We start from the raw sequence: 26,270 nt of genomic DNA on the forward strand, positions 1-26,270 counted from the left end.
TGTTTGTGAATTATGTGCCAGTGGAATTTGCTTCTTTCACAATCATTAGCTCAGTGTGCTATCCATACGGCCATTCGAGTCAGGGAGCCCAGGGCTCAGTTTTAAGATCAATCACGGTAACAGTATTTTTCTACATTTCTGGCATTTTTAATTTGCTCTGAATTGCTACTGTTTCTGACAATGTCACATTCGTCTCAGGAAATCTCTCCTGTGGCTTGCATTTTCTCATCTTTCTGACTTTATAAAGTATTGATATAAAGTAAATCATTAGGCTTCATCCAACAGTTAGTTTTCTATCTTCACACAAGTCAAACTGAGGATATTTAGGGCTCCAGTGAGTCCTCCAGACACCCGCCAGCGCTCAGGAACCCTTACCCCAGCGTCCTTGCCATGCAGCCTTTCTTTGCCCAGGTGAGACTGGGTAGGGGAAAGAAGAGGAAGAGTTTATGTGTTGCTAGATATGTTTTCTACCTTCTCATTTATCATGGCATATACAGGGAAATAGATGAAGAGAGCAAACCAGCCCAAATTTTACCATGTGTGAAGAAAAATGACACTTGATTAGGAAAAAAAAATTCATCTTTCTTCTATGTTACAGACTTACCAAAGCACAGTTTCTATGGCCCAGATTCTTTCAGTTGTTCATATCCCACTTAATTTTATTCTCCTTTCCTACCTCACTTCTCTGAGATTTGCACTTCCCATTTGTTTTTGAAATCAGGTAACAGTTAATCTATCCCCTGGCATGAGGGCTTCCTCTGGGAGTTTGCCAATTGTTCGGCCTTTTAATCCAGTTGCTAGAATTCTCCCAGTACTCACTGACACAGAGCAATTTCAGTTTGGGTGTTTTAAAGTGTTGGCCAGGGTCATTAGGAAAGTGAGGTTCACATACTTGCTTTGTGGGCCTTGCACAGCACCAGGCATTCGATCTGTAATATGACTATGGGCTTCAGGGGGAAGAAGGACAAAAGGTATTTGGAAGAGTTGCTAAGACCATTGTAATTCTGGGCTCCATCCACACACTACACTTTACCTCACAATAAGAACGCACTTTGGACCAGGTTAGTGCAGATGTGCATAAGTTAGGGACACCGGCCAAGGGATGGTCAGTTGTATCTTTACAATGTATAGATGGGGCTTCAGCAACCCCAGAATGTCTGGCCAAGTTTCCCCAAAAACTATTTCTGTGTTTTTACAAATTACTTCACTAGAAATAGGATTTAATAAGCAATAGAAACTTGGTGGGATAGATGTTCAGTTAATAAAATTATAGTAGACTTTTTGTTTTCTTTCTCCAAATTAGTTTGTTTTATGCCACTAGTCAGAAAAAGAAATCTCAGAGTGTGGGAATGAGGAACAATTTTCAAGTGATGTTTTTAATGTACTTACTAAGTATTTATTAATATTTAAAAAATGCTTACTATTCACATTTCCTCAATCTTTATTTACTTTCTGCAACATTGTAATGAAAATATTTCTCATCCATTAAAACCATTCAACTATCCAGGTTATGGTTTAAGGTCTTTCCTGAAATTCTATTTTCTTTTTGTTACATTTTTCTTTTTTAAAAAAGATGTTGATATTCTTTGAGAAATCAAGATGTTTGTCTTTAGTAGAGAATGAATGTATTAATAAAATCTACTCAAATAATATAACATCATACTTTTTTATACTTCTATATTTCCTATTTAATTATTATGATTTTCTTGAGGATACAGGCTGGCTCTTCAAATCTGAACCTCTGTACTTAGCATAGGGCTTGGCCCATGTTAGGTCCTCAGTAAATATTTGTAGAACAAGAAAGTGAATTAGGTGCTGCTTTGGTGAGATTACTATGCTCTGCAGTAGTGTGGGGGTTTTGAAATACTCCATGGACTGAGAGGATAAAATCAAAAAAAACAAAATGTTTTAGTTTCTTAAAAGACAGAGTAGCACAGCTCCTTTGAGGCATCCCCGTGCACTGAGCTTCCAGCATACTGCTGTGCAGGGTGTGGTCCATGAGGGTCATGGTCAAGGTCATTAAAGTGTTTTAGACCCAAGCTGGCAGGCAGGCATGAACCATAGCAGTCAGTGGATATGCTTTGTGTACCCTCCTGTTTTGGGTTTTGTTTTAATTTTGAATCGGTTAGTGACCTTTAAAATATCATAATTCACAATAAACATCTGCATTTCTTAGTTTTCTTAAACATTCAACAGATGTCACTTCACAAGCACTCATGGTAGCATCCAGCTGGAGTTCGCTGGTGGCTGTTCCTTATAGATGGACTCACTCTAGACTCTATCACAGTCTAGTGGGAAGAAGACACTTTGTGGAATACGTGTCATGTGGGACATGGAGCCGTGCCCCTTGGTATAGGATATGGAGGGATCTGTGCTCCGTGTTCAGGCAGATCCCTTTGAACTGGTCATGTGAAAACAGAAATAGTGAAAACAGGGCCAGGCCAAAGTCTGGTGCTTATAAAGGCTGCCAGACCTCAGTCCCTAGAGAGAGCCAACTGGAGAGGGTATGTTAGACAGACGTAGTGGTATGGACTTTCTAGGCTTCCATGCCTAGGAAAGGAGCATTTGCTTCTGTGTGGTGTCTGCGGGCACACAGCAGGCAGGGGGCGGCTGGCAGGAGGGAGGGGCTGAATCTAGAGAAGTGGTACAGGCAGATGATGAAAGATGATGGAGCAGGTACTCAGATGGGATTAACAGTGCAAGAGATCTATTGCACATGTGGGTGGGAAATGGAGCTGGAGCTGGGGGAGGCTGGAGGCCTGCACCATCCCGATGCAGGACAGGCCTGGCCCTTGTGAAGGAAGGAGGGAGGAAGGAATTTTAGACCAAATACAATTCCAAGGAAGTTTAGCAAGAAGATGGGGAGTCTTTGAGCCACAGTCACCTATCAGAGGACTCCCATGTCTTCCCAGAACAGCCTGCTTTAGACCCCTGCCATGCTCAGTCATTGGGTAGGAGCAGCCATACAGAAGTGTGGCCTCAGTACGCATGGTGATGGATTTTGGAGCACAGGAGCTGGGTCCATAGCCTAATTATGCTACCCACAGTCAGAAATAAGAATTCTTATTCTCATGGCTGCCTCAGGCTGCCCTATGTGGCACACAGACCTTCTCCACACAAGTTCAATGAGCAGCACCTCTATGGTTTCTGTGGACTGCTGCTCCTGAGAGGGGACTCAGAAGACAAAGGTTAGTGGGGAAGCTATATCCTGTCCTTGCTGAAGTTCATTTTGGGGCTGCAACTGATAGTCATTGTCTCCTTCCTACAATGTCCATTCTTAGTTCCTCCCATTCTTTACTGTCACCTTGGTAGGTCTTGATGGTTTGCCTAATGTATGACTCAAATCTTCTTTCCTGGAGGGTCTGGAACCTAGGTAATCATGCCCTTCAGAGGCTGGGATTGCTGCATATGCCTACTCACAGCCACAGAGGGGTAATGGGGTATCAGGAAGCACCTGTTTGGACCACCTGGTTTTGTATGGTTTTTTGGATCTTCCTGCCTTCATTGTGTAAAAACAACCCTGCCTCTTCTTCCTCTTAGAGCCAGTTACCCCTGGCAGTATGGCATTCTGTTGGTCCTTGGGCACAAAGAATCCAAGGTGCCCTGGTGGCAGCTGAAATTTGTAGTTCAGTGGGACCCTTGCCGTGTGCTTTGGCAGGAGTGTGCCCCCTTAGAGACTAGGACCTCCAACATTACAGAGCTCAGAGTGCATGGGCCATTGGGGGTGATGGTAAGAGGCCACTCCCACTTCTACTCCTTGTTTTTTGGACTCATGTTCTTCCTGTTTGGTACACAGCATCATAGGGATGTAATACACGAGCTACATCCTGAAGGATGGTACCCCATCCTTTCACAGTATTGCCTCTGAGCTGGTGCATCAGCTGCACCTGTAGAAGCTATTCCAGCGTGTATGCCTGGTGAGGCAGCAGCTGCTGGGTGGTGCTGTGTGCCGATATGACAGTGGGGCCCGTGATCTTGGGCCCAGTGCTGCACCCTGTTTCTGTGAAGTGGGTCCTGGTTAGATGCTGTGCTGGGCAGGATTCCATGCCTGTGGACCAGACAATCTTCCACAAGTCCCCATATACTGCCAGCTGACACTCTTGTTGGGTATGAATGAGTTTATGAATGGTCAGATCCAAAACAATAGAGCCCAGGCCATAAAGGGCAGTTCCAATGCATGAACCCTAGTTATCACATGAGTTGTAATACAACTGTGAGTTGTGCCATTCACAGCAAGGGAGCCATTCCTGTGAGGACACCCCCACCCCAATTTAGACCTGTGGATGCTGCCCCACGACCTCCACCAAAGTCCATGTAAAGACTAAGTCCTTAAAGACTGGAGAAAAGCTGTTCTCTGGGAAAACAATAAAATGGAAATTATACTTAAAAAAAAAAAGCATTCTGTCTTAAGCAGGTTTAGTAAAATGACAAGGGGCTGTTTTTCAACAGGGATATACATCTGTACTGCAGATGGCATGGCCTTTATCCAGAATCCCAGGGGCCTGTTTTGATTCTCCCACTGGAACTCTACGCTGCCTTGCGTGTACTAATAAAGAATTTAAACAATACCCTGCAAGCAGTGGGAACCATTTGCAGTTTCTAACTGTAGTGCTATATGATTAAATATCTGTTTTGAAAACTGTGGGACAGAAATATTGAAAAGAAATAGGAGGCAGATAGCCCAGTTTACAAGCTACTGCAATGCTCCAAGCATAAATTAAGGACCTGAACTAAAATTCTGGCAAATATGACAAAGAAAGTGGCACTGATTTGAAAAGTTATTTAGAAAGTAGAATCAGAAAAAATAGGGGAAATTACATGTTGAGAGGGAAAAAAAAAGGTCCAGAACAATTCTGTGGTGTTGGGATCTATGTGCTGAGTAATTAAAAAATATTTTCATGTGTTACATTTTTGTTGTTCCTTTCATGGTGAAGAGACTCCAAGGACTATACCACTAAAAGAAACTGCACTGTGCTCAGCCAAAAATGGGAATGAGCTACATTTAGTCAGCCAGATCTTGAACTGAACCCCAATATTAATTTTTGTTGAATCAGTTTTTTCTTTCAAAAATACTGAGCTGGGATAAAGCAGAAAGATACTGAGCCAGGATATCAAATATTGTTTTCATCTGTTTTGTTTACTCTGTAACCCTGTAATGTAGAACAATACCCAATACATATTAGATACAGTAAATATTTATTAAATGAATGAATTCTCTCAACTAAACCAATAATTACTTTGGAGTTTATAATGTGTGTGTGTGTGTGTGTGTGTGTGTGTCTTTTTTTTTTTTTTTTGCTACATTGAGAAAATGAGTGATGAGTGGGAGATTTGAACATGCAGTGCAAAGGAAGATTGGAAAAGTACCTCATGTTCAGAAGGCTTGTAATAAGTGGAGATGAGTTGTATTAAGTTACGGGAAACTCAATGTTTCCTTATTGTACTTGGGCTTGATATTTTTGGCTTCATCAAATTCTACAGGAGGAAAGAAGCACGAGAGATTTTTCTTTTTCCCTCTTGATTGCAAACAGAGGAAACCAAAGGATCCTGGGAAATAACCTACCTCATCCCTTTGTGACACAATTCCAGGGAAGGGAAACCCTCAGCCATCTTCTGGCCCACCCAATATAAGCCAGGGTCCCTTCATTTCCTTTTTTCTATGTCTAGGAGTTTAGTCTAAGAAATCATGGGGAATAGATCATGGAATGTCGTAGCAAAATGCTACTCGCAATATTAATTAGACTACAAAAATTTGGAACTCTCTGAAGTGGGCAATAATGGAGGATTGAAAGAGGGGGACATAGCCCTTTTAGAATTACCTACATTTTGTTCTGTAAGGATAAGATTTTATGGTTAAAACAGTCAGAGACCAACTCTTAACATATAATAGAAACACTTCCTTCCTCACGTTCTCTAAGACTTAAGTATTTTTTACATCTCCATCTGCGGTCCTTGCCACTGACTTTAGTGATCTGAAAAGAAACCAGGAGATTTAGAGAAGATTTGGGAAAATGGCTGATTGGCAAGTGGGTCTTCCAGAGCACTGGTTTCCAGGTCTGCTTCTGTCTCTTCAGCCTCCTCCTTCAGTGGCCAGTGCTCACATGCTTCCTTTATACTTCTTAAAGCTGAAAGGACTGTTTTCCCTTCATGGGCCACAGTCTTTGTGTGTCCAGGATACACTGAGCATGCCAGCCTCCTCCCAAAAGCAGTTCTCTTATTCACTATAACTTCTAAATTACTGGTGGCTCTCCGGAGCATGGCGTATGAAGCCAGACTGCCTGAATTCCGGGGTCCACTCCCACACTTTCTACCTAGGTGACCTTGGAGCAACGGACTTATCCCTTATCTTCTTACTTTACTCACCTATAAAAACTGTGATTAAAAGAATACTTCATCACTGGCAGAATCAAATACAAAGCATATAGAACGATTCTTACCACACAGTAATGTTTTCAGGCATCAACTGGAAATAAAATAAAGATGAGAGTAGAGTGTTTTTTTTGTGTGGAACTCCTCAAAATATGACACCTGGGTCTATTTCATTTCCTTTTTATCCCCTCTGACTTCAGCACCAAGGATCAGGCCAGGAGTTCCACAGAAGCAGTTGTGCCATGTTTTCTGATTTGATTTAATTAACACTGATGTGTTGGTACTGAGCTGGTTAATCATTCTGTTTCACCTTAATCTTAATTGGTCCAGAGGATACAACTTCAAATAACTATTTTTCATTTATTTATCATTAGTTTAGTCCTCTACTCTCCTATACTGTACTGTAGCCACTGTTCACATGTGGCTATGTAGTTTTGATTACAATTAAATTAAATTCAGTTCCTCAGTCACACATTTCCATTGCTCAATAACCACACGTGGCTATTGGCTCCCCAATTGGGCACACCGATATAGAACATTTCCTTCATTGTGGGAGGTCCTACTGGACAGTGCTGACTCAGACTTTTGCCTTTGCTGTGTATATAGAATCATTGTAGCATTTATTCTCACTACTTACTATACTCCTGGGCACAAACAGGCTGGCTAGAAACTTCAGATCCTTATAAGCATGAAAACAGGAATTGGAGTACCCTGTCATTCTGTATCAAATCTCAATCTTTTTCAGATCTTTGATCCAGTTCCTTTGCCTCTTGCAAAACAGTTCTCTACAATATGTGCTTACTTGATTTTGTTTGTTTTATACCACCCCTATGAAAAAAGACCTGGGAGGATACAGTGCAACTGTATAAGTTGTATGGTTTTGATATTGGAACTACGTTACTGTACCTTTACAGAGTGAAGTCAGGATGAATGTATGACAACCCTATTTCCAATTACTTGTATTTGTTCCCTTTTGCCTTATTTTCTGCCCTGCTTTCCTTCTATGAATAATGAATGAGTGACTAAAAAGTCAGAGAAGACAGAAAATTTGCCACCTTAAAAGGGATGAGGGTCAGTTAATCAATTAGCCTCCAAGTCTTAGTCACACTGGAAGAGCTGATGTGGGGCTCCCAGTGAACGGAGGCACCTCAGTGTGTCCGTGCAGAGGAGGAGATGGAACTGCAGGGGAATTCCCTTGCTCATGTTCACATGGCTCTTAGGAGAGCAAGAGTTTAAGCACAAGGCTGCTGTCTGCAAAAGCCATTCTCTTCCTATAATCCTGGGCTGCCTCTGAAAATTTTGGGGTATTTGTTTCCTTTATTAAAAACTCTCCCATCTCTCTGGCTACCATTGGAATATGGTTATGAGTATATCTTTGTCCCAAGAGAGGCCTCAAGACAACCTCTTTTGTTGTCATAAAAGTCAAGTGTGCCAGGTTAGAACAGTAGAGTGCACCTAACTTGGGAGCACTTGAAGGCTAACACAGGACAGTAACTTCATCAAGAGGATGAAAACCACTTTTAGGAAGTTATTACCAAAGAAGCCAGGAGACACCTGTCACATTTGGAGCCAGGTCATTGTAGAAACCAGGTGAGAAGCGTGGTCATTTTATAGGTCTTGGCCTGCTGTCTCACATGAGGGTTTCAGCCCCAGGCTGGTTCACTGTGGATTTGGTGATACCAAGAAATGACAGTGGAACGTTCTTGGGGTAAACGGGTTTATACCCAGCTTCATTCTCCTGTTGGTAGATTGAGCACTGGAATCACGTCTGCATCCAGCAGTCTGCAAGTCCATAATCCACTTCTGTCTTTGCCTCTGTCCAGAGCACAGGGAAGTGACTCAATAAATAATAGTTTATTGCCGATGCTTGTGGAAGCATTAGCCTAGCAGTAGGCCAATTGCATCATCAAATAGTTTAGGGTTAGGTGAGGATCCTGGCCATAGGGACTTCCTTTGCCCCACACCTGCCCACTTCCTTTCCCCAGTATTCTGAGGAGCCTTGGAAGGAGAGACAGAGAAGACCTAGTGGAATGAATTACACTAATTATGTTGCATTGCTTAATAGTTCCTCAGTTGAGTGCTCTGGAGAAATTTCATTGCTCTTTGCAGTGCCCATGGATGAAGGGAATTCATTTTTCTAGGCTCTTTCCTTCCACCGTCAACTTGCAGAAGCATGATCGTTTCCCAGGTTTTTCTGCAGCTTAGAATCACCTGGAGAGTTTTTAAAATCCCAATACCAAGGTCACACCCCATACCAATGACATCATAATGGGAGAGAGCCAGTGGTTCCTAAGGAGCCCAGGTAATCTTAATATGCAGGAACTTTAGAAACCTTGGCCCTTTTTTCACACCCTCCACTCTCTTACTTACCCTCTCTTCTTTTGTCATACTTTCCTCTTATCTGCAGGTTCTCACCTTAAGTATTGCTGCCCGAGCTGGCACCTGTCTTCCTGGGGATACTGACTCACAAAGCCCTCTTTCTGCCCCACCCAGAACCAAAACAAAAGGAAACCAAGTCAAGGTGGCCTTTGGTTGCCCCTTCCATCCGGGACCCCCATTTTGGCATCCTTCTAGTGCTCACTGACTGCCCTGAACTCCTTTGTGGGTCTGGGTCTTCGTCCATCACTCCTTCAGATGCCGCATGCCTTGTAGGTCAGAGCTTCCCATAGTTATATCTGCTTGCTCCTGGGTTTTTGCAGATGAACCCTTGGGCACCTGCCAGTTCTATAGGAAATTGTGAAATGTGTGGCTTCATCTTTTGGTGACCCAGTTTTCTCATCTGTAAAATGGGGGCAATAATGCCTACTTCACAGTGTTGTGGGATTAAAGAAAGCACTTATAGAGTGTCTCTCACATGTGGAGTTGAACCATATGAAATTGCCATTTTTTTGGGTCAAAATGATCCAAGAGTAGCAATTTTATACTGCTCAACCCTACAGTAAATGCTCAATAAATCTTATCACTGTTATTTTCTATTTTAATGTATTTAATTCGAGTGTAATTTCATTTATATTAGGTAATCTTTGTTTATCTTTAAAACGGTTACATGGGGCTTTATGCAAAGGCACTTAAACCTAGTTTTCTGTGTATATGTAAGCACTATGATGATGCTAATTAGAATTAGTTGACAGTAAGGGCAGGAGAGGTTCAGTTTGTGAGACGTTTTCTCTTTAAAGGGGAAAGTGTTTTTCAAATTTGAGGAATACTGCCCTAAACCTTCCCCAATCTGCCTTACTTAATTCATCTGCCCTGTGTTTTCATCCTCACTGTAGGGTGCTGGTCTTAGTTGGGGATTGTTGCTGGGCAGCTGTGTCTGGGGAGGTCTCTCTCTGTGCACTACGTGAGACCTCTACCCAGGGAAGGACTCTTGACTCTGATTCTCAGCCAGGTCGGGTCCAATGAGAGTAGTTAAGGAAGGAATTCATTAAAAGAAGAGTAGCAGGGAATGGCAGCAGCTGTGCAGACAGCAGAGCCCAATGAAGAACAGAGGGAGGAAAGGGAAGCTCATTGAACTCCTGCTCAGCATAGGGCACATCCCTTGCCAACTCCTGAAGCCAGAGTCACTTGGTGTCCAGTGTGCCCTTGAATCTGCACAGCATGGGAACTAAGCCCCTACCACCCTTGGGTTTGGGGGAGCTATGGAGCACTGGATGAAGTGAGATTATATTCTGAGAATTTCCACTTCCCTACTGGTCTGAAATAAAACAGGGAGAGAGAAAAGGATTGTGTTAAGACTAGAAAGCTGAATGAAATATCAAAGTGACAAAGACATTTGCCACCACAGGTGAAGGTCAACAAGTTCTGGTATTTATCATGGAAAAGAGTTCAGTGACAAGTGCAATGGGCTTATGCAACAAGAAAGTTTATTTAATATAAGATAGTACATACTCAGATGGGCGTGAGGGAGACCTCAGAGAGGAGACACGCCTAAGGGTTTAGGGTCTGGGGTTTTATATGGCCTTTTGTGTAGGAGTCAGCATAAGGCATGATGTATACTGGTGATTCATAATGCCTTTGAAGTTTTATCTTAAGAATAGGATTATTTAGGTGACTGTTGATGATCCGGATCTCAGCATTCTTTATCCACATAGGTTCATTTACACTTCAGAGGTCTATCTTTTGTCTTGTTACCAAGTTACCTAATTGATTAAGGGGCGGAAAGAAGAAGAAGAACAGCATATAGATTAAGTTGAAGAATAAACTGGGCCTTTTTTGCAGGCTAAGTAGATTTTACAATGGCATGACCCTTTTCCCATTTCCCTGCTCTATCTCAGGATCAGCTAGAAAATCTGACAAGCAACCTGGGCTTTTTATTTCTCCTAATAGAATGCGGCATTCCATACATGCGTTTTTGAACACCTTCCACACCTCCTTTCTGGGCTGGAGAGCAGGCGGTTCCAAACCAGCATCTTGACCCAAATGAGTAACTGGCTATCTTGTGAGGCCACTTGGAACTGATATTGAGAATTATATTAGGTAGCAGGGACGTGCTAGGTACGGTTCAAAGTGGTTTATGTGTATTACCTCCTTTAGTCCTCAAAAGAGCTCTACAACATACATGTATGATTGCAGGTGAGAAGCTGAGACACAGAGAAGTTAGGAAACCTGCCCAAAGTTATACAGCTATCAGCAGCAGTCAGAATGAGAGCCTGGTCTAGCTGCAGAGCGGGCTTTTAGGACTGCTTTGCAGTCTTTGCAGGCATTATCTGTTTGTCCTCACAGTGCCCCTGGGATGTAGGTAAAGGGGTCTATGGTATGCCGGGTGCAGGAGCTGGCACTCAATGCCCTCTCTGCACTGTTGCCCAGGGCCCGGTCAGCCCCGTGTGTGGCTTCTGGGTGTGGCCATGTCGCTCCCCTTAGAGTGGCCTCCTTTGCAGTCCCAGGGGCTCTGCACCTCCTTTGGATGATAAGATAAGGTGGTTTCTCTGACACTTCTTAAAATAGTTAAAAAAAAAAAACAGATGTTATCTAAAGCTAGGGCTTTTCTTTTGCTCTTAATTGCCCCTTTGCTCCAGGGGTGCCCCGGCCTCCTTTCCCCACTGAGTGGTCCTGGGAGATGTACCCATGGGCAGTGCTGGAGGAATGGTCCCAGGGGGATGGGCTTGGTCCTGGGAGATGTGCCCGTGGGCGGTGCTGGAGGACAGGCCAGAGGGGTGGGCTTGTTTGATTGGGTGGTTGTTTCCTCTGTCTCTGATCCCACTTACTCAGTTTTGAGAAGGCCTTCCTTTGTTAGTGGGCTGCCTTTCCCTTTTTTTACCCTTTCCACGAGAATGAAAGAATCTATTTTCATTTATTAATATAACTCCTCTCAGAGAAAAGGCAAGAATATTATTACTAATAGTAAAGATTGTTTTTGGATTATTATGGCCCAGGTTGGCTGATCCAGGCTTGAGGGAAGAGCTCTCCTTAAGGAACAGAATACAAGAACTACAATCCTAAAATCAGGAACAGGGCCTTGGCAGCAGGACCCCGAAGCTAACCCTTCACTACCTGATAAATCCATATCTAGCTACGACACTGGAATTTTTATCTTTTGTTTTCTCTAATCCCTCTTATTTCCTGTGTTCTATTACTATTGTACTTATTTGATTATTCCTATGAACCTAGAAGTTAACTGGATCTTTATAAAATGCAGTGGATCACCCCTGTCTGCATTTCTCCCTTCCTTTCTTTTTCCAGATAAGCTGTCCTGATTAATAAGAAGGAATATGCACCTCTTGTTGGGTTCCATTGATAATGGACGTGTGATCCCCTCCCCAGAGAGCCTGTGTGGGGTTGGTGCAGTCATTGAGTTTCCTAGTTCCTTTACTTGGCATCTTATAAATATGTACCATTTGTTGTAAAGACAGCAGGTCAAATCACACCATGATTACTCTTGACTAAATGACTCAGAAGTGCAGCATCTCTCCCCTGTAGGCTGGGCAAGTCAGCATTTCCTCCCACGTGTTTAGCCTTTATGGGGATTTTAAAGAATCACACTACTGCTTTACTAACAGGGATCAAGAATTTGGGTATTAAAGCTGGACTCTTAACAGTAACATGTAGAATAGATAATCTATACCTGCCTCTTAGAAGATGATGAATGAATGAACAAGTGAAAAAGAAAGCAAGGAGGACAACTGAGGAGCAGAAACAGGAAAACTCAGTAATAAGGAGGAAGGGAAAAGAATCTTAAGTGGCTCTTTCAGTTTCAGCAGCCAGAGAGTGGTTAGATTAGATACCTACATTTGTTTATCCACAAGAGGCTACTTAGTATTTTTTCTCCTAAGAAGAGAATTAATTTAGATGCAAAAACAAAAAGTTTCTATTATTAAGGACAGTCTTCTTGTATCAATAACTCCTGCATCTTTTTCTGCCTGAATGAATACTGTGTAAAATCTTATTATATTCTGTTTTGCTACAATAATAGACTTCTTCAATAACCATTATTTATGGGAACTTGTAAATGAAGATAGTGCATCACAGAAGAATTCCTACCTCAGTGATACAGAGTCAGGTCATCTGATACATTCCCTTGCCTTCAAACCTAGGAATATGTTCTTCCTCAAAATAATTGTGCTAATTTGTTAAGTGTACTTGAAAAGTCAAATTAGAATTTAGAATGTGAGTTTTAGCAGACCCTAACACCCTCTCACAAATGAAGTTGTGATGGGGTTTGAGCTGCCAGGAGACATAACATCTATAGCTCAAGGTATTGGTTGATCAGAAATTTGGAAGTTGAGTGCATGGATAGATTTTTTTAGAGCATGTTCTTTATTAAATGAGATACATTGGTTAAGATTTGGTAGTTAGCTACTAAGGACCCCAGTGATTTGAAAAAATACAGTTATAGGGTTTTACATAAGCCATTGTTTTGATTTGTTGGTTATTTGATTCTTTTTTTTCTTTTTTCATTTTTCCCCCAAGAAGAGCAAAAGCAAGGCAGGTCAGAATCCTGAAAGGGCTCTTCACGCCAGCAAAACTAGCAATTACAGATTTCTTGAACTTGAGTTTAAATGGCTAAATGTAAACAATGTTCAAGGTCTTTTGACAAAAAACTTGGTTAGGATTCTTGGAAGCATGGGCAAAATCTACTTCATGCAAGATAGGAAATGATATTTAATGTTGATTGGTTCTTCTCAGTCCTGAGTGAGAATTAAGGTTAGGTTAAGTGATTGTTAATAGCTAAAGGTTGGCCATATTGTTCATATTCTCCGAATACTTCCTAATAGCCACAAGGACAGGTGGTTTTAGCCTTTGAGGTGAAGAGAGTTGTTTGAAGAGGATGAGCAATGACTTCAAGCTGCAGTGGAAAGGGGAGGATTTTTGGTTTCCTGCTTCCCGGATGGATGGGACACCCTCCAGTGTAGATAGTTCAAAGGCAAGTGGTATTTTCCTATGAACCAGCTTGAGTCAATACACAAAGCAATGGAAGGAATATTTCATGAAGAGGTTAGAGATGTCCGAGTCATGAGTCATTTGTTTACATTTGGCTTTCAGAGAACTGGCCAGGGGCGGCAGGAGGTGCAGAAAGCACTCAAGAATGTGGGTGAAATGTCAGTGCTCAGGGGGTGATATGGAAGAATTAATAGGCCTCAAGGGCTCAAAACGAATCTTTACACCAGGTCTCTAAAACCAAAACAAAGTGGCCCAAAACACCATGCGGTGGTCTCTGCCAATAAAACTTAGTTTAAATACTGCAGAACATCTCTGAGATTCACAGAAGGCATGTCTGCTTTATGACTGATTATTCCTTGCACTTCTTTCTGGTTTTTGAAGTTTTGAAAACACTCCAGATTAGCTGAGGAAAGATGAATGCACCACTCTCAATACTACCTCTGTTAAAGTTCCAAGATAACTCTTGGAAGTTCCAAGATGGAAGGCATATGCCTAGTTATCTAAATGTTGGATTTGAATCTGGGTTATTTTGAACACAAGAACAAATGTGTTTGTGGTTTAATCCCCTTATAACTATCCTTGTTTCTGAGTACATTTTGTACTTCCGCATCTTTGAAAGTCTCTAGGATGAAAATTCCTAGAAATAACAAAATGAAAGCATGACATTCTTAAATATATAGAGGCATGAATAAAAGGCAAAAAAGCAAACTTTTCTCCCAAGTAAATAAAAAATGGCAGCTAACTGAAATGTACCCAGTGTTCTAGTCCTACCTGGAGGGCTCTTTGACTCCACCCCGTATGGCTGTTTGTACTTCAAAATGCCTTCTCATCAGTTCTCTAGAACCTTAAAATTATTAGAGGAAGAAAAGAAGATACAGCCAACAAGCAGAAGAGAGTACAACAACTTTGTGCATATACTGCTAGGCATACTCAGTCAGACATCATTTATCCTTCAGGAGTTGAAGCATTTTTTATGCAATTAACCTTTAAATCAGATAGAGGCAAGGTAGAAAGGCAGCTTTTCCTTGTAACTCCAGTCTTGCCATAAGGTTCCAGAAAAAGAAACACACATTTTTTAAAGTATTGATTTTATGCAAACAGATCCTCAGTACAGATTGCGAATATGTGAACATCTATCTCCCTATAGGTTATAAAAATGAAACATCAGTGTCTATGAGGTCTGAAAGAGGTCATCTTTGACTAGTTCTCTATTACTGACATTTTCAAAATCAACTCTTGTTTGATAAGCCTTAAATAAGTATTACACATTTGTTATAAAGGAGATTTTAAGCTGGTGGCTGGATGCTTTTGGAAGACTCTTAACTTCATCAGAGCTCCTAGTTGCCAGGGACAGAAAGCCACCTCCAATTAGCCTGGACAAAAGGGGTTTCTGTTGGATGGAGACTGAGGCCCCTAAGGGAAGAGTGAAAAATTGGCCCAAAAGGCAAGGGTTGCACACAGCTGGGGCTCTTCTCTACATCGCCCATCTCTTTCTTTCTCTGCCAGTAAGCTTCATTCTCTTATTTCTTCTCTTCGTGGGGAGGAACATGGCCTTTACATGTTCCTGAGGTTTATTTCCTGGGAACTTCTGTACCAGAGAGAGGTGATTGTATTTTTCCAGTTCTGACTTGAAAAATACCCAGCAAGAACTCTGATGGACCTTGCGTGGATCAGATGTCCAACCTGGTCCAAACAACACTGGCCTGTAGGACAGACATGTCAGAACATGTTACTCCCCTAAGGTGACACATGATGGTTGTCAGTAAAAGAACCATCCCATAATAAGAGGGGGAGGGTGTAGGGCAGAAGTGATTCTAAATGCCCAGTAGGACTGTTGTTTCAACCTGATATTTTGATCTGTAAATTTGTAATGGAGTGGTAATCTTTTTTTAGAGAAGAAAATAATGTCAGTAGGTTACTCCCCACCTCCTGGCATTTGCAGAAATATCTGAGCCACCGTTAGCTTTATTCTGTACTTCCAGGCTACTGAGGTTGTTTAGGAGCCTGCACTATTCATTGTAGGGATATCTATGGTTTTCATAGCCCAGCATCCAGTCCTTCTTCAGGTGACAACACCTAGACTTTCCTTTGGGAAGCCAGTACTTCCTCTATTCTCAAACCATGTGTTTTCCAAGAAGTTGACACTATATGCTTGACCCAGTGACATGCAAGTAACCCAGCATTAGTTGAATTGAATTGCCACATTCCCTGGCCAGTTATGGTCCAATGATGGACTACTCTCCTTTTTGGGGGGCTTTTTCTGAAACAGTTTTGGGGCAACAGTCTATCAATGCTCCTGAAGGGGCCAAAGGCCACAGCCTGAAGAGACATGAATGAGAATAACACAAAAGAGGGGACAAAGCAGAGTTGAATGGAGGATTCCTCATAATAGGGTGAAAAGTCCAACCCTGTCCAAACTAGAGAGTCAGGAAAAGCAGTAAAATTCCTCCTACTCATACCTTCCCTTCAGTTTTTGTTACAGCCATTTTGATTTGGATTTCCATATTTGCAATCAGTGTGAAGTAGAATTATCTTCATGAGCAGAACTGTACTTCCTAGTTAGCTGTCCTAATCGAGGTCCTTATGTTTCAGATACATATTGCTGCATAACGAATGTAGTCACGTAAAGCAGTAACAATCACTGTATCTATCTCTCTTAGTTTCTGTGGGTCAAGAATGTGGGGAGGGCTTGGCTAGGCAGTTCTTGCTTGGAATGTCTATGCAGTTACAGTCAGACAGTAGCTGGAGCTGGAATAGAGGGAAGAGGGGGCTGGAGCAGCTGGGCCCTCAGGTTAGCTCTCTCTCTCTTGAAGTCTCAGTAGCTCTGTGTCGACCAGTTGGGCTTCCTCACAGCGTGGCACCCACATCACTCAGACCACTTAGGTGGCTTCATTGTGAGTATTACAGAGCACTGTGTAAGTGAATTACCTTCTAAAACCAAAGCTTTAAAAGTCACACAGTGTCATTTCCACCAAAGTCTGGTTCAACTGGAAAATAAGGTTGACCTTGAATCAAGGGGAGAGGATGTAGATACCACTTCTCAATGGAGACATGTCAACAAATTTGCAAACATATTTTAAAACCACCACCCTATGAAGGGCAAATTTTAAATGGTGAGAAAGCTACTGCGGTCAAAGTGATATACTTAAGTAGACCTCGTTTTGGGAAGACATGCCTTTAGTTTATACTTTTTGGGACTGAATTGGCTTTTTTGGGTCAGTGAGGCACCACCAAGCTTGGTCTATAGATATTGAATATTAAATCAAGATTTGTCATGTTTCAGGCCTCAGAATTTCATTTTGCTGTTGTATCAGGCATTTCAAATTTCAATGTGAATAGCATATTGAAAAATATTTATGTTTGCACTCGTTCTTTACTTCATAATTGCTTGCATACTGATTTAGGACAGAGGTGTTGTAATTTAGTACTTGGTACTGTAGTCAGTGTAGCTTCCAGAGCTGCTTAATTGTCTTCCAGTGACCAGTTTGAGCTGGGAATATGTTGTTTTATGGACTCTATATAAAATAGCACTTAGGGTGTAGATTTGTTAAACTTGACCTAGGTTGTGGTTCAACACTTCAGCTGTCTGTCTGGTGTAGAGATCCGCCTTTATACTATCTAGTACTATGGAGTGAAAATCAAAATGCAACTCTTTTCAACTTTCAAGTGGAGGAAGTCTAATAGATCTCAAACTTATTTTTTTTTTTTTAGTGTTTCAGAATGTAGCAAGTAATCCATTGGACTAAAATCAGCAGTTGAGTAACTCATGCAAAGGTAATTTAGAGCACAAATTAAATCTGTCAGAGTGGTATTAGATTTGCAAAAGCTCGTAAATAACAAATGAAAGGTCATAGCACTGTGAAAATGAGAGTGTACTTCTTCATAAAGAGAGCCGCAGTCAGAGATGGAATCCTTAGTTCATATTCAAATAGCAGCACATAAAATGGAAACGCAACATCTTTTCTAAATGTCTAGGACAGTCCAAAGGCACAGTGGACTCCCGGGAAAGCATCAAAGTCCTGGAAAAGACCCTTCATGTTATCTGAGCATGTCCAGCATCGTATTTGTGAGGTTTAGGGATTAAAGCTCAATCAACTACAGAGAAGCTGCATAGAAAAGATAGCCCCCCTTAGCGGAGCCCATATTTCAGTAACTGTTAGACTAATTGTGAATGTAGGTCACTCACATTTCACTTTTCAGTCCCTAGAAAATATTAATAGAGTGAGTGATGATTCATGATTTACTATAGGAATGTAGGCAGTTCGTGACATTAATAAACAGTCCTGCCCATCCTGTTTTTTTCATGGAGAAAAGAGGTGGAAAATATAACCCTGGCTACTACACAGTAGACAAGTTCTTTTACTGTGCATTGTATCTGTATCTGTGTTTTAGTGCTTGACTTGTATAAAGGAACAAAATGTATATTTAGTCCTTGCATAAAGGAATGAAATCTGTATTTCTGAAAAGCAATATGTGGGCTTCATCAAAATTAAAAACTTTTGTGTGTTAAAGGATACCATCAAAAAAGTGAAAAATCAACGTAGAGAAAGAGAAAACATTTGCAGTTCATATATTTGAAAAGGGTCTAGGGTCCAGAATATAGAAAGAGTTCTTATAACTCCATAATAAAAGACAATAACCTGATTAAAAAGTGAACAATGGATTTGAATATACATTACTCCAAAGAAGATATAAAAATAACCAGTAAACATATGAAAAAATATTCAACATTATTAGTCACTTGTGAAGTGCAAATCAAAACCACAGTCAGATACCACTTCACACTCCCTAGGATGACTATAATACAAAAAAATTAATGAAAATAGATGTTGGTGAGTATGTGGGGAAATTGGGACACTGATATTTTGCTGATGAGACTGTAAAATCATATACCTACAATCAAAAACTAATTGGCATTTCCTCATAAACTTTAATATAGAGTTACCTTAAGACCCAGCAATCACCCTTAGTATGTACCAAAGAAAATTGAAAACATATACTCACAGAAAAATGATACATGAATGTTAATAGCATTATTCACAATGGTCAAGAAGTGGAAAATACCCAAATGTCTATCAACTGATAAACAGATAAACAATTATGGTATATCCAGATAATGAAATATTATTCAGCCACAAAGAGGAATGATGTACTGATTTCATTATACAACACGGATGAACCTTGGAAACATTACATGAAAGGAAAGAAGCCAGAAAACAAAGGCTATGTGTTGTATGATTTCATTTATCTGAAATGTTCCAAATAGGCAAATCCATAGAGACAGAAAGTAGACTAGTGATCACCAGGGGCTCAGGAGAGGAGGGAATTGGGAATGACTGCTAATGGATATAAGATTTCTTTTTGGGGTGATGGAATTGTTCTGGACTAGATGTTGGTTGTACAATACTGTGAATATACAAAAAGCACTGAACTGTATTATTTTTAAATGATGAATTTTATGTTGTATAAATTTTAAAATCAATATACTTTTTAAACATAAATAACAAGCCCTAAAAAAAACCACTATGTGTTGCTTCCAAGGATTAATAACACGTGCACTGGAGACAAACCTTGGGTATTTTCTCAGATTCCTGTGACAGGCACCATCTTTCTCTTGCTTGGTCAGAGGTTCATCCACATTGGGTTGACTCTCCACTCCAGCTGCTGTGATGTAGGGGAGTGAGATTCTTTGTGGAGTGAACCTTGATCAATGACAGGAAGACACCAGGCAGCTAAATTCTCCGTCCTTGCTTTCCTGGACTTACACTAGTGTGCAGGTCTTCCTTGCGATCCTCTGTCTCTTTGTGGTTTGCTGTGAAGTGGTGAGCAGCAGAGTGACCTAGGATCACATTGCTTTATATTTCTGCTTTCACTCTACCTCTCTTTCGCTTTTTCCTTTACCCTCATTGTCTTGGGCTTGCTCCTCCCAGATGAAGTCTTAGCATCTTTAGTCCTTGCCCCAGATTCTGCTATGAAGAGCTCCTGGACTAAGGACACTGAGAGGAGGGCAGGTGAAAGGAGAGAACAAGAGAACATCCTATCAAATATTGATTCTATTATTTTAGAAGAGACATGGGTATGTTTGAGGCCATATTCATTGGTTTTAGGTGAGAAGCTGACTTTTTATTTGTGCATTAAAAGTGAAATTATCTATTAAACTCATTCTTTGAAAAGCATTGTTTTTTAAAAACTGTTTTCCTCTTTACAAAAGTAAAATGTGCTTATCAAAAATTTTTGATCATTTAAATTAAGCAAAAAAACATAAAAATCAATGGAAATCCTACATCATTTTGATGACTATCCTTACAGTCCTTTTTCTAGTCATACATAAGGCTAGAAATACATACTTAATTTTTCTAAAGAAGGAACACTTTCATGTGTACGATGTGTTGGGATGATACATTTTCAGCTATTTTAAGAATTTAGAAACTGTCCTTTAAATATATGATATTCAAGGTTAAAAACTAATTGAACCCCCAGAATTTGAAAACTTGTGCTAAACAAATCAGGCCTACAGAATTGAGCTTGTGCTTTGCTGTAGTAACAGTAGAGCCAATCTCTTTTAATGTATGAAATGGTTGCTGTAACTTAATCCAGACTATTTCACCCTGCTGCTTGCATAGAGTATGTGAGTGTGAGCACCAGGGAACGTGCCTTCAAAGGGAAACAGATGATGCGCTCAAGACCTGTGCTCTCTCATCATCTTATATACAAGTAAATCTAACTAAAGTGGATATGTAAGTGGGTAGTCTTGGGGAGGTACAGGACAATATAGAAAGGCAGAACCCACCTGTTCGCTTCATTGATGAGGGATGGCAGGAAGTCACCTGGGGCTGTGTGAGCCTCAGCAATACTGGAATGTTGTGGCAAGAGATACCATTCCCTTCTTCAACTGCTTTGTCCCTGCTTGGCTGGCCTTGGGGCAGATGTTGGGGTAGAGGAGACGTATGGGTTGTGATTTGTCATTCTTAGTAGTTTTGGGACTTGTTATATTTTTCTGATTTAGGGAAAGACAGCTGGGTATTGAACCCAAGTAAATTGTACCATATTTACTTTCACTTAGAACTCTACATTGACATAATATTGACTTTCACTTAGGAAACTACATTGACTTCAAAACTACATTCAGAACAAAACAATAGCAATAAAAAAATTGGGAAATATTACACAGCACTCACTGCGTGACACTGTTCTCAGTGTTCTAATATGTTAACTCACTTAATTCTCATGATAAACTTTTGAGGTAGGTAGTGTTATGATCCCCATTTTTCAGATGAGGAAACTGAAGCACAGAATGTTCAAGTAACTGGCTCAAGATTGCACAGCAAGAAAACAGTGCAGCTAGGTTTCCAATCCAGGCACCGAGCTCTTTATTTTTGTAGGCTACTCATATATCGCCAACACAGGCTGCGAAATGAAGGGTAGCCATGCCACAGAGGTTTCACAAAGTTAATTTCAGATGATGTTAAATAATGTGTAATACTCAGTGCAAGGGCTATGCAGAGGGAGACCTTTAAACCAGTATCCACTAGGAATACTGTGGTTCAGAAATGCTTTTAAAAAAATGTGCCACTTGAATTGTGTGTGAAGAAGCACTGGTGTAGGTATCAAGTTGCATTAAAAAAAACTCAGGTTGGCAACTTGTTGATATTTAATGTTAAATTAAGTCAAAGTGAAACCAGATAGCTCTCCTCACTGAGCCGTGCTGCAGCTTTAGAGGAGGTGGGGGTGTCCATGTGGTGCAGGGAGTCCCCTCAGGGCACTGTGCCGACCCGTTCCTCAGGTGTAGCCACCTCTGACCGGAATGGTGTGCCCTGAACCACTGCTGCATTCACTTTCTGTGAGATACCGTTTGTCTCTGTCACTCCAGGGAAAGATATTGTTGATACTTGTGTGTTTTCTCATCCTATTTTTCAAACAAGTGCCTAGTCCCGTGCCTGGCAGTCACACTTATCAAGTAAATAAGCAGCCCATTCTCTTCTTGAATGCAAATTTGCTCGGGGAACCAAACTGTAAACAGAAGATGGGATAGTAAGCATCAAATTGTAAGGCTGGCATCATCCAGCTGATAAGAATTTTACTCTTATTTGCTAAAGTTTGCCTATTTTTTAAAACTAATGAACACACTGGAGTTAATTTTTAGTGTTCCTGCATTGTTTGGCTTTAGTTAATCTTTTTCACAATTTTTAATGACATTATAATACTATTCGTTTAATATTTTCCTCTTCTGTAATTTTGAAAAATTACTTGTATCATATAAATAGTTGGGTCCATTTCCAAGCTCCTTTGAGTCTCTGTTTTCTCTATTCATTTTTTACTTCCTATTATTCTGCTTTGATTAATATTATTCTGTAGTATATTCTAATATCTGATTAGTCCATATCAATTTTCTCCTTTTGTAATATATTTACTCTTGGTCTATTTGTTTTGATAAAATGGTTTAGAGTTATTTTGCTATGCTATTTAAAAATTCTCATTGAGTATTTGCATTAGAATTTGTAAACAAAATTATGTCTTTTTCAGCCACTTTAAGATAAAGTGAATATCTAACTTGACCCCTTGTGTGGGCAATAGAATGATGGTATTTGTAAAAAAGAACATGAGGAACAGACTCTATAGGAAAGCAGTAAGATGTCAAAGCAAATAGCACATACAAATTAAGATCCATATCCACATTCTAAGTAAGCTGGCAGTTCGACCCTAGTAAAAGATTTTACTTCCCTCAATATTAATTGAAAAGGACACAATCAGAAGAAAGGATAGAATGATGTTGCTTAGTGCTAAGTGATACTGTTATTTCATTTCCTCAGTTTCTGTTTATACCCTTGGAATCAGTCCTTGAACAACACAATATGACCAAGTGTTTAAAATGTAGACTCAGTGGCCAGACTGCCTGGGTCTGAATCAACTGTTCTACTTCAGTTTACTCAAAATGGGGTGATAACAGTACTTACCTTCGAGGGTTGTGAGGAGAATTAATTGATACATGTAAAGGACTTCAACAGTACCTGGGCAATAATGTTAGTTAAAGTAAGGAGATTTTGAGCTGTAAAGAGATTTTTTGCTTCAGGAGAGGCCAATTTACCTTTATTTCCCTTTTTCCCCTAATCTGAAAGTCTACCTTCTAAAGGTTTGCCTGGGCAACATGAGCCAGTAAGGCCCTCAGACCCGGACTTCACCATTAACAAGGAAACGCTTCTGAGCTTTTGTACCTGACTTACTTATTGTTGCATGCTGGCAGACATCCCCTGGCCTCCAGACAAAAGAAACTGGATTTCATTAAAATTCAATCTCTCCTGATACCATCTCTGCTGAATCCTAGAGGGGACGGCTACCAGTGGAGCTTTAGCAACCTGATTAAGAATAGATTTGGCCTGGAATGTTCTTAGTGCTCTAACGTGACTGTTTATGATGTTTCTCCCCATGTGCTCACTTCCATGTGTTCTGGGCTCCCTGTCCCTCCCCAGCCCCTCCTACCTACATAGGAGCACAGCCAAGGGGCTCGCTTCCTCCACCCGGACACTGAGATGCATCTTGCTTCCTATTTCAGGTGCGAGTTCTCTCCCATCGGCCCGTCCCGGCTCCCAGGCCCCCTGTATGAGTGACGCCTTGGTCTGCCATGGACCCTGGCCCTGCCCTGGCCTGGCTCCTGCTCCTGAGCCTGCTGGCCGACTGTCTGAAAGCTGCTCAATCCCGAGACTTCACAGTGAAAGACATTATCTACCTTCACCCTTCAAGTAAGCCTCTGTTCTCTTCGCTGCAGAAATGCCACTTTGAATAAGATGTGAGTTGAGAAACAGCCGGGAGAAGGCGGCCTTCAATGCAGGCCACGCCTGTGATTTAACTGGGGGGTGCAGACACTACCAAAGAGGCTGTGTGTTTTACCCTCACCTTTCTGTAAGGTGTTTATTTCTTACTTTAAGGCAAATTATTAGGCTTGTTTTCTCTGTTCCCTGCACATGGGCTCTGATTCTGAACTCCCTTTCTTTTGGCTCTTGCCAGCCCTCCGTTGGCTATCAAAGTGAAATGCCTGTCCCAGGGGGAAGGTGTTTGTAACAGATCAGTCCTTTATAGGCAAGATAATAGCTGGTCTTCCTGTCTGTGCATCTAATGCTCAGTGTCAGCATAATTGTCTTTCACAACTTCCCTATTCCTTATCCCTTTAGTTTCCTGTGTTTAAGAATTATCCAGGGAGTGCATAATAATGTAGATACCCAGATCCCTTCCCTGGGGTGTCTGATGGCATAAATCTAGGATTGCACCCATGGATTTTGCTTTCAGCAAGAACTTCAGGTACTTCTGATGTGATGTTCTAAGGATCACACTTTGGGAAACAGCAGTTTTATGCCCTCTTGGATCTCCAGCTCTGTATTTATCTCATCTCTTTTATTTTTGTTCAAATCCTCTTCTGGATTGTCCCAGTGGTAGTGAGAGCTGGGTATATTTTGTGTGCTTTGACCTTTAGCATTTGCCCCAAGGCATATTACTCTTCTGAAATGTTCTGTTCAACAAACATTTTCTGATTGTCTACAGTGTGTCTAGCATTTTGATAGGCATGAAAGGTCTAAAGGGAAAAAGAGCTAAGTTTCTCCTTTTGAGGATCTTAACAGCCCAGCAAGTGGGGCAGCCACTCAGACTCCTTCAATGCCACAAGATTAGAATATTTAACATCTCCATGTTCTGGTTTAGAGCCGAGGTGGTCCAAAGAATGCAGAGGGCTTGGAGTTCCCCTGGCTTTAGGTGGATCAGCTCAGCTGCTTTGGAACCTTCTGACTTGAAATGAATTCCCAACTTTGTGAAGATGAAATAATGTATACAAAGCACTTGGCACTGAATACCAAGCCATAGTACATGCTCAAGAAATATGAGGGGAATTTTGAAGCGTTCATTTCCACATGTCTAAAATGGATAAAATAATATATACCCTGTAACATTATTTTGTGGACTAGAAATAATATCTGAGAAACAGGCACATACATAATGGCAATCATATGCTGTTGTGCATGATCTTGCTGCAGTTGGCTTAGATGGTAAAATGAGGGTGATCAAATACACCACTCCAATTTTTTATCTCTGAATAATCCTTTTGAGAGGCAGCAGATAGTTCCTTTTGACTTACTGCTATTTTATGCTCTCCCCAGTATAGGCCAGTGCCTAATGGTTAATTGTGTAGATTAACCTTGCTGCTTGATTTTGCAGGACTGTTTCCTTTAGTAACACTCATGCTTTAAACTTGCTTTGTTTTCTAGGATTGTGTTTTGTCATACTTGGGAACAAAAACCCAGATTTCAGTCTCTTAGGTTTGATTGCCAGGACTTTCAGCTTCCATGGGGCCTCCAAGTCCGTTTCAGAAGGGGATCTGGGAAGGATGAGCTCTGCCAGGCCAGAGGCCCATCACTCTTGCTCTCTAGAATATGGTGAGAAAGTTCTGTTCTGTGACCTGCATTAATTAAGTAGAGCCATGGTCTGATTAAAAAGAACTTACAATGGAGAAAGAATTGGTGGGGTTATCTGATATGATTTTGAAATGTGGAGGATAGAAGATGTTGTCCCTAAACCAAATTATACTTAGACAATTCACCAGCAGGTCTAGGCTGACTTCTCTTTTAGAATCTCCGGGACTGGTCGTGGGGAATAAAAATCCTTAAAGTTACTGCCACTGGTTCCTACTTGGCCAGAACTTTGTTTACTCTGCCCACTTTCAAGCAAAGTTAACTTCACCTTTCTCTGCACTATTTCAGAAGCCCTTGGTGTTCGCTTGTTATCGCACTGATTTTTTAACTGGTCGTGGTCCTCCGTCCCTGAGCAGCATCCGGCAGACCAGGTTTAGATGGAGTGATCTCTCTTCAAATAAGCAGGTTTCTGTAAAATGTAGACTATAAAAAATAGATGAGGAAAGTGTGGGATTATTTTGATTCTGAGTTATTAACACAGTCGCCTCACTTTGTAGATAGATGCACAGACAGCTTTCTTAGAGTCAGTGAGTGAGCCAGATTCCATTAATGTGAGAGCTCAGAACCCGCCCGAGGAGAAATGCGATGGTGCTGGAGACGTAGGAAGATGCACAGGTTTTCTATACCAGACAAACACGTTTCTCACGGGCCCTGAACAGCCCTGAGAGATAGTAAGTGGGGTGTGATAGAAGCCCTGGTTGGGGAAGTTCACATCCCGTGACTAATCTGCTTTGCTTTCTGGTTCCCTAATCTTTGAAGTTTCTAAACCTTTAAAGGAAAAAAAAACTTTATGGCTTTCAAAGTTGAGGCACTGTTCTCAGCGACATACTTTTCTATAATTTGTATTTTTTTTGTTTTTTTCATGTGAAAAATGATTGATTTCTTCCCACCCCATTATTAAAGTGCCAAAGGCTAATAAAAACCTTCAAAATAGGAGTTAATGGTAAGAGAAATGGAGTGACTCTTTTGGTTGTTAGACATCCTCTGAGATCACAGAATTTAACATCGTAACTGGCTCAGCCTGTTCTTGGCTTCCATTTCTTTCCTGGTAATAGAAACCTTTCCTGAAAA

General features: G+C 41.0%; 1 protein-coding gene across 3 annotated transcripts in view; it reads left to right on the top strand.

Moving 5' to 3' along the window:
• LYPD6 (LY6/PLAUR domain containing 6) overlaps nucleotides 1-26,270 on the top strand; it is a 125,725-nt gene that overhangs the window by 76,509 nt on the left and 22,946 nt on the right. For 2 of the 3 annotated variants that reach the window (XM_073241416.1, XM_017673551.3), the window contains exon 2: nucleotides 23,297-23,483. In XM_073241416.1, coding sequence (XP_073097517.1) covers nucleotides 23,366-23,483 — 118 coding nt within the window. In that variant the 5' untranslated portion in view covers nucleotides 23,297-23,365. Of the gene's footprint in view, nucleotides 1-23,296; nucleotides 23,484-24,995; nucleotides 25,164-26,270 lie in introns of all 3 variants that reach the window. The other variant, XM_017673549.3, reaches the window with a different exon arrangement.

Source organism: Manis javanica, chromosome 7 (genome assembly GCF_040802235.1).
Source record: "Manis javanica isolate MJ-LG chromosome 7, MJ_LKY, whole genome shotgun sequence".
Lineage (NCBI taxonomy): Eukaryota > Metazoa > Chordata > Mammalia > Pholidota > Manidae > Manis > Manis javanica.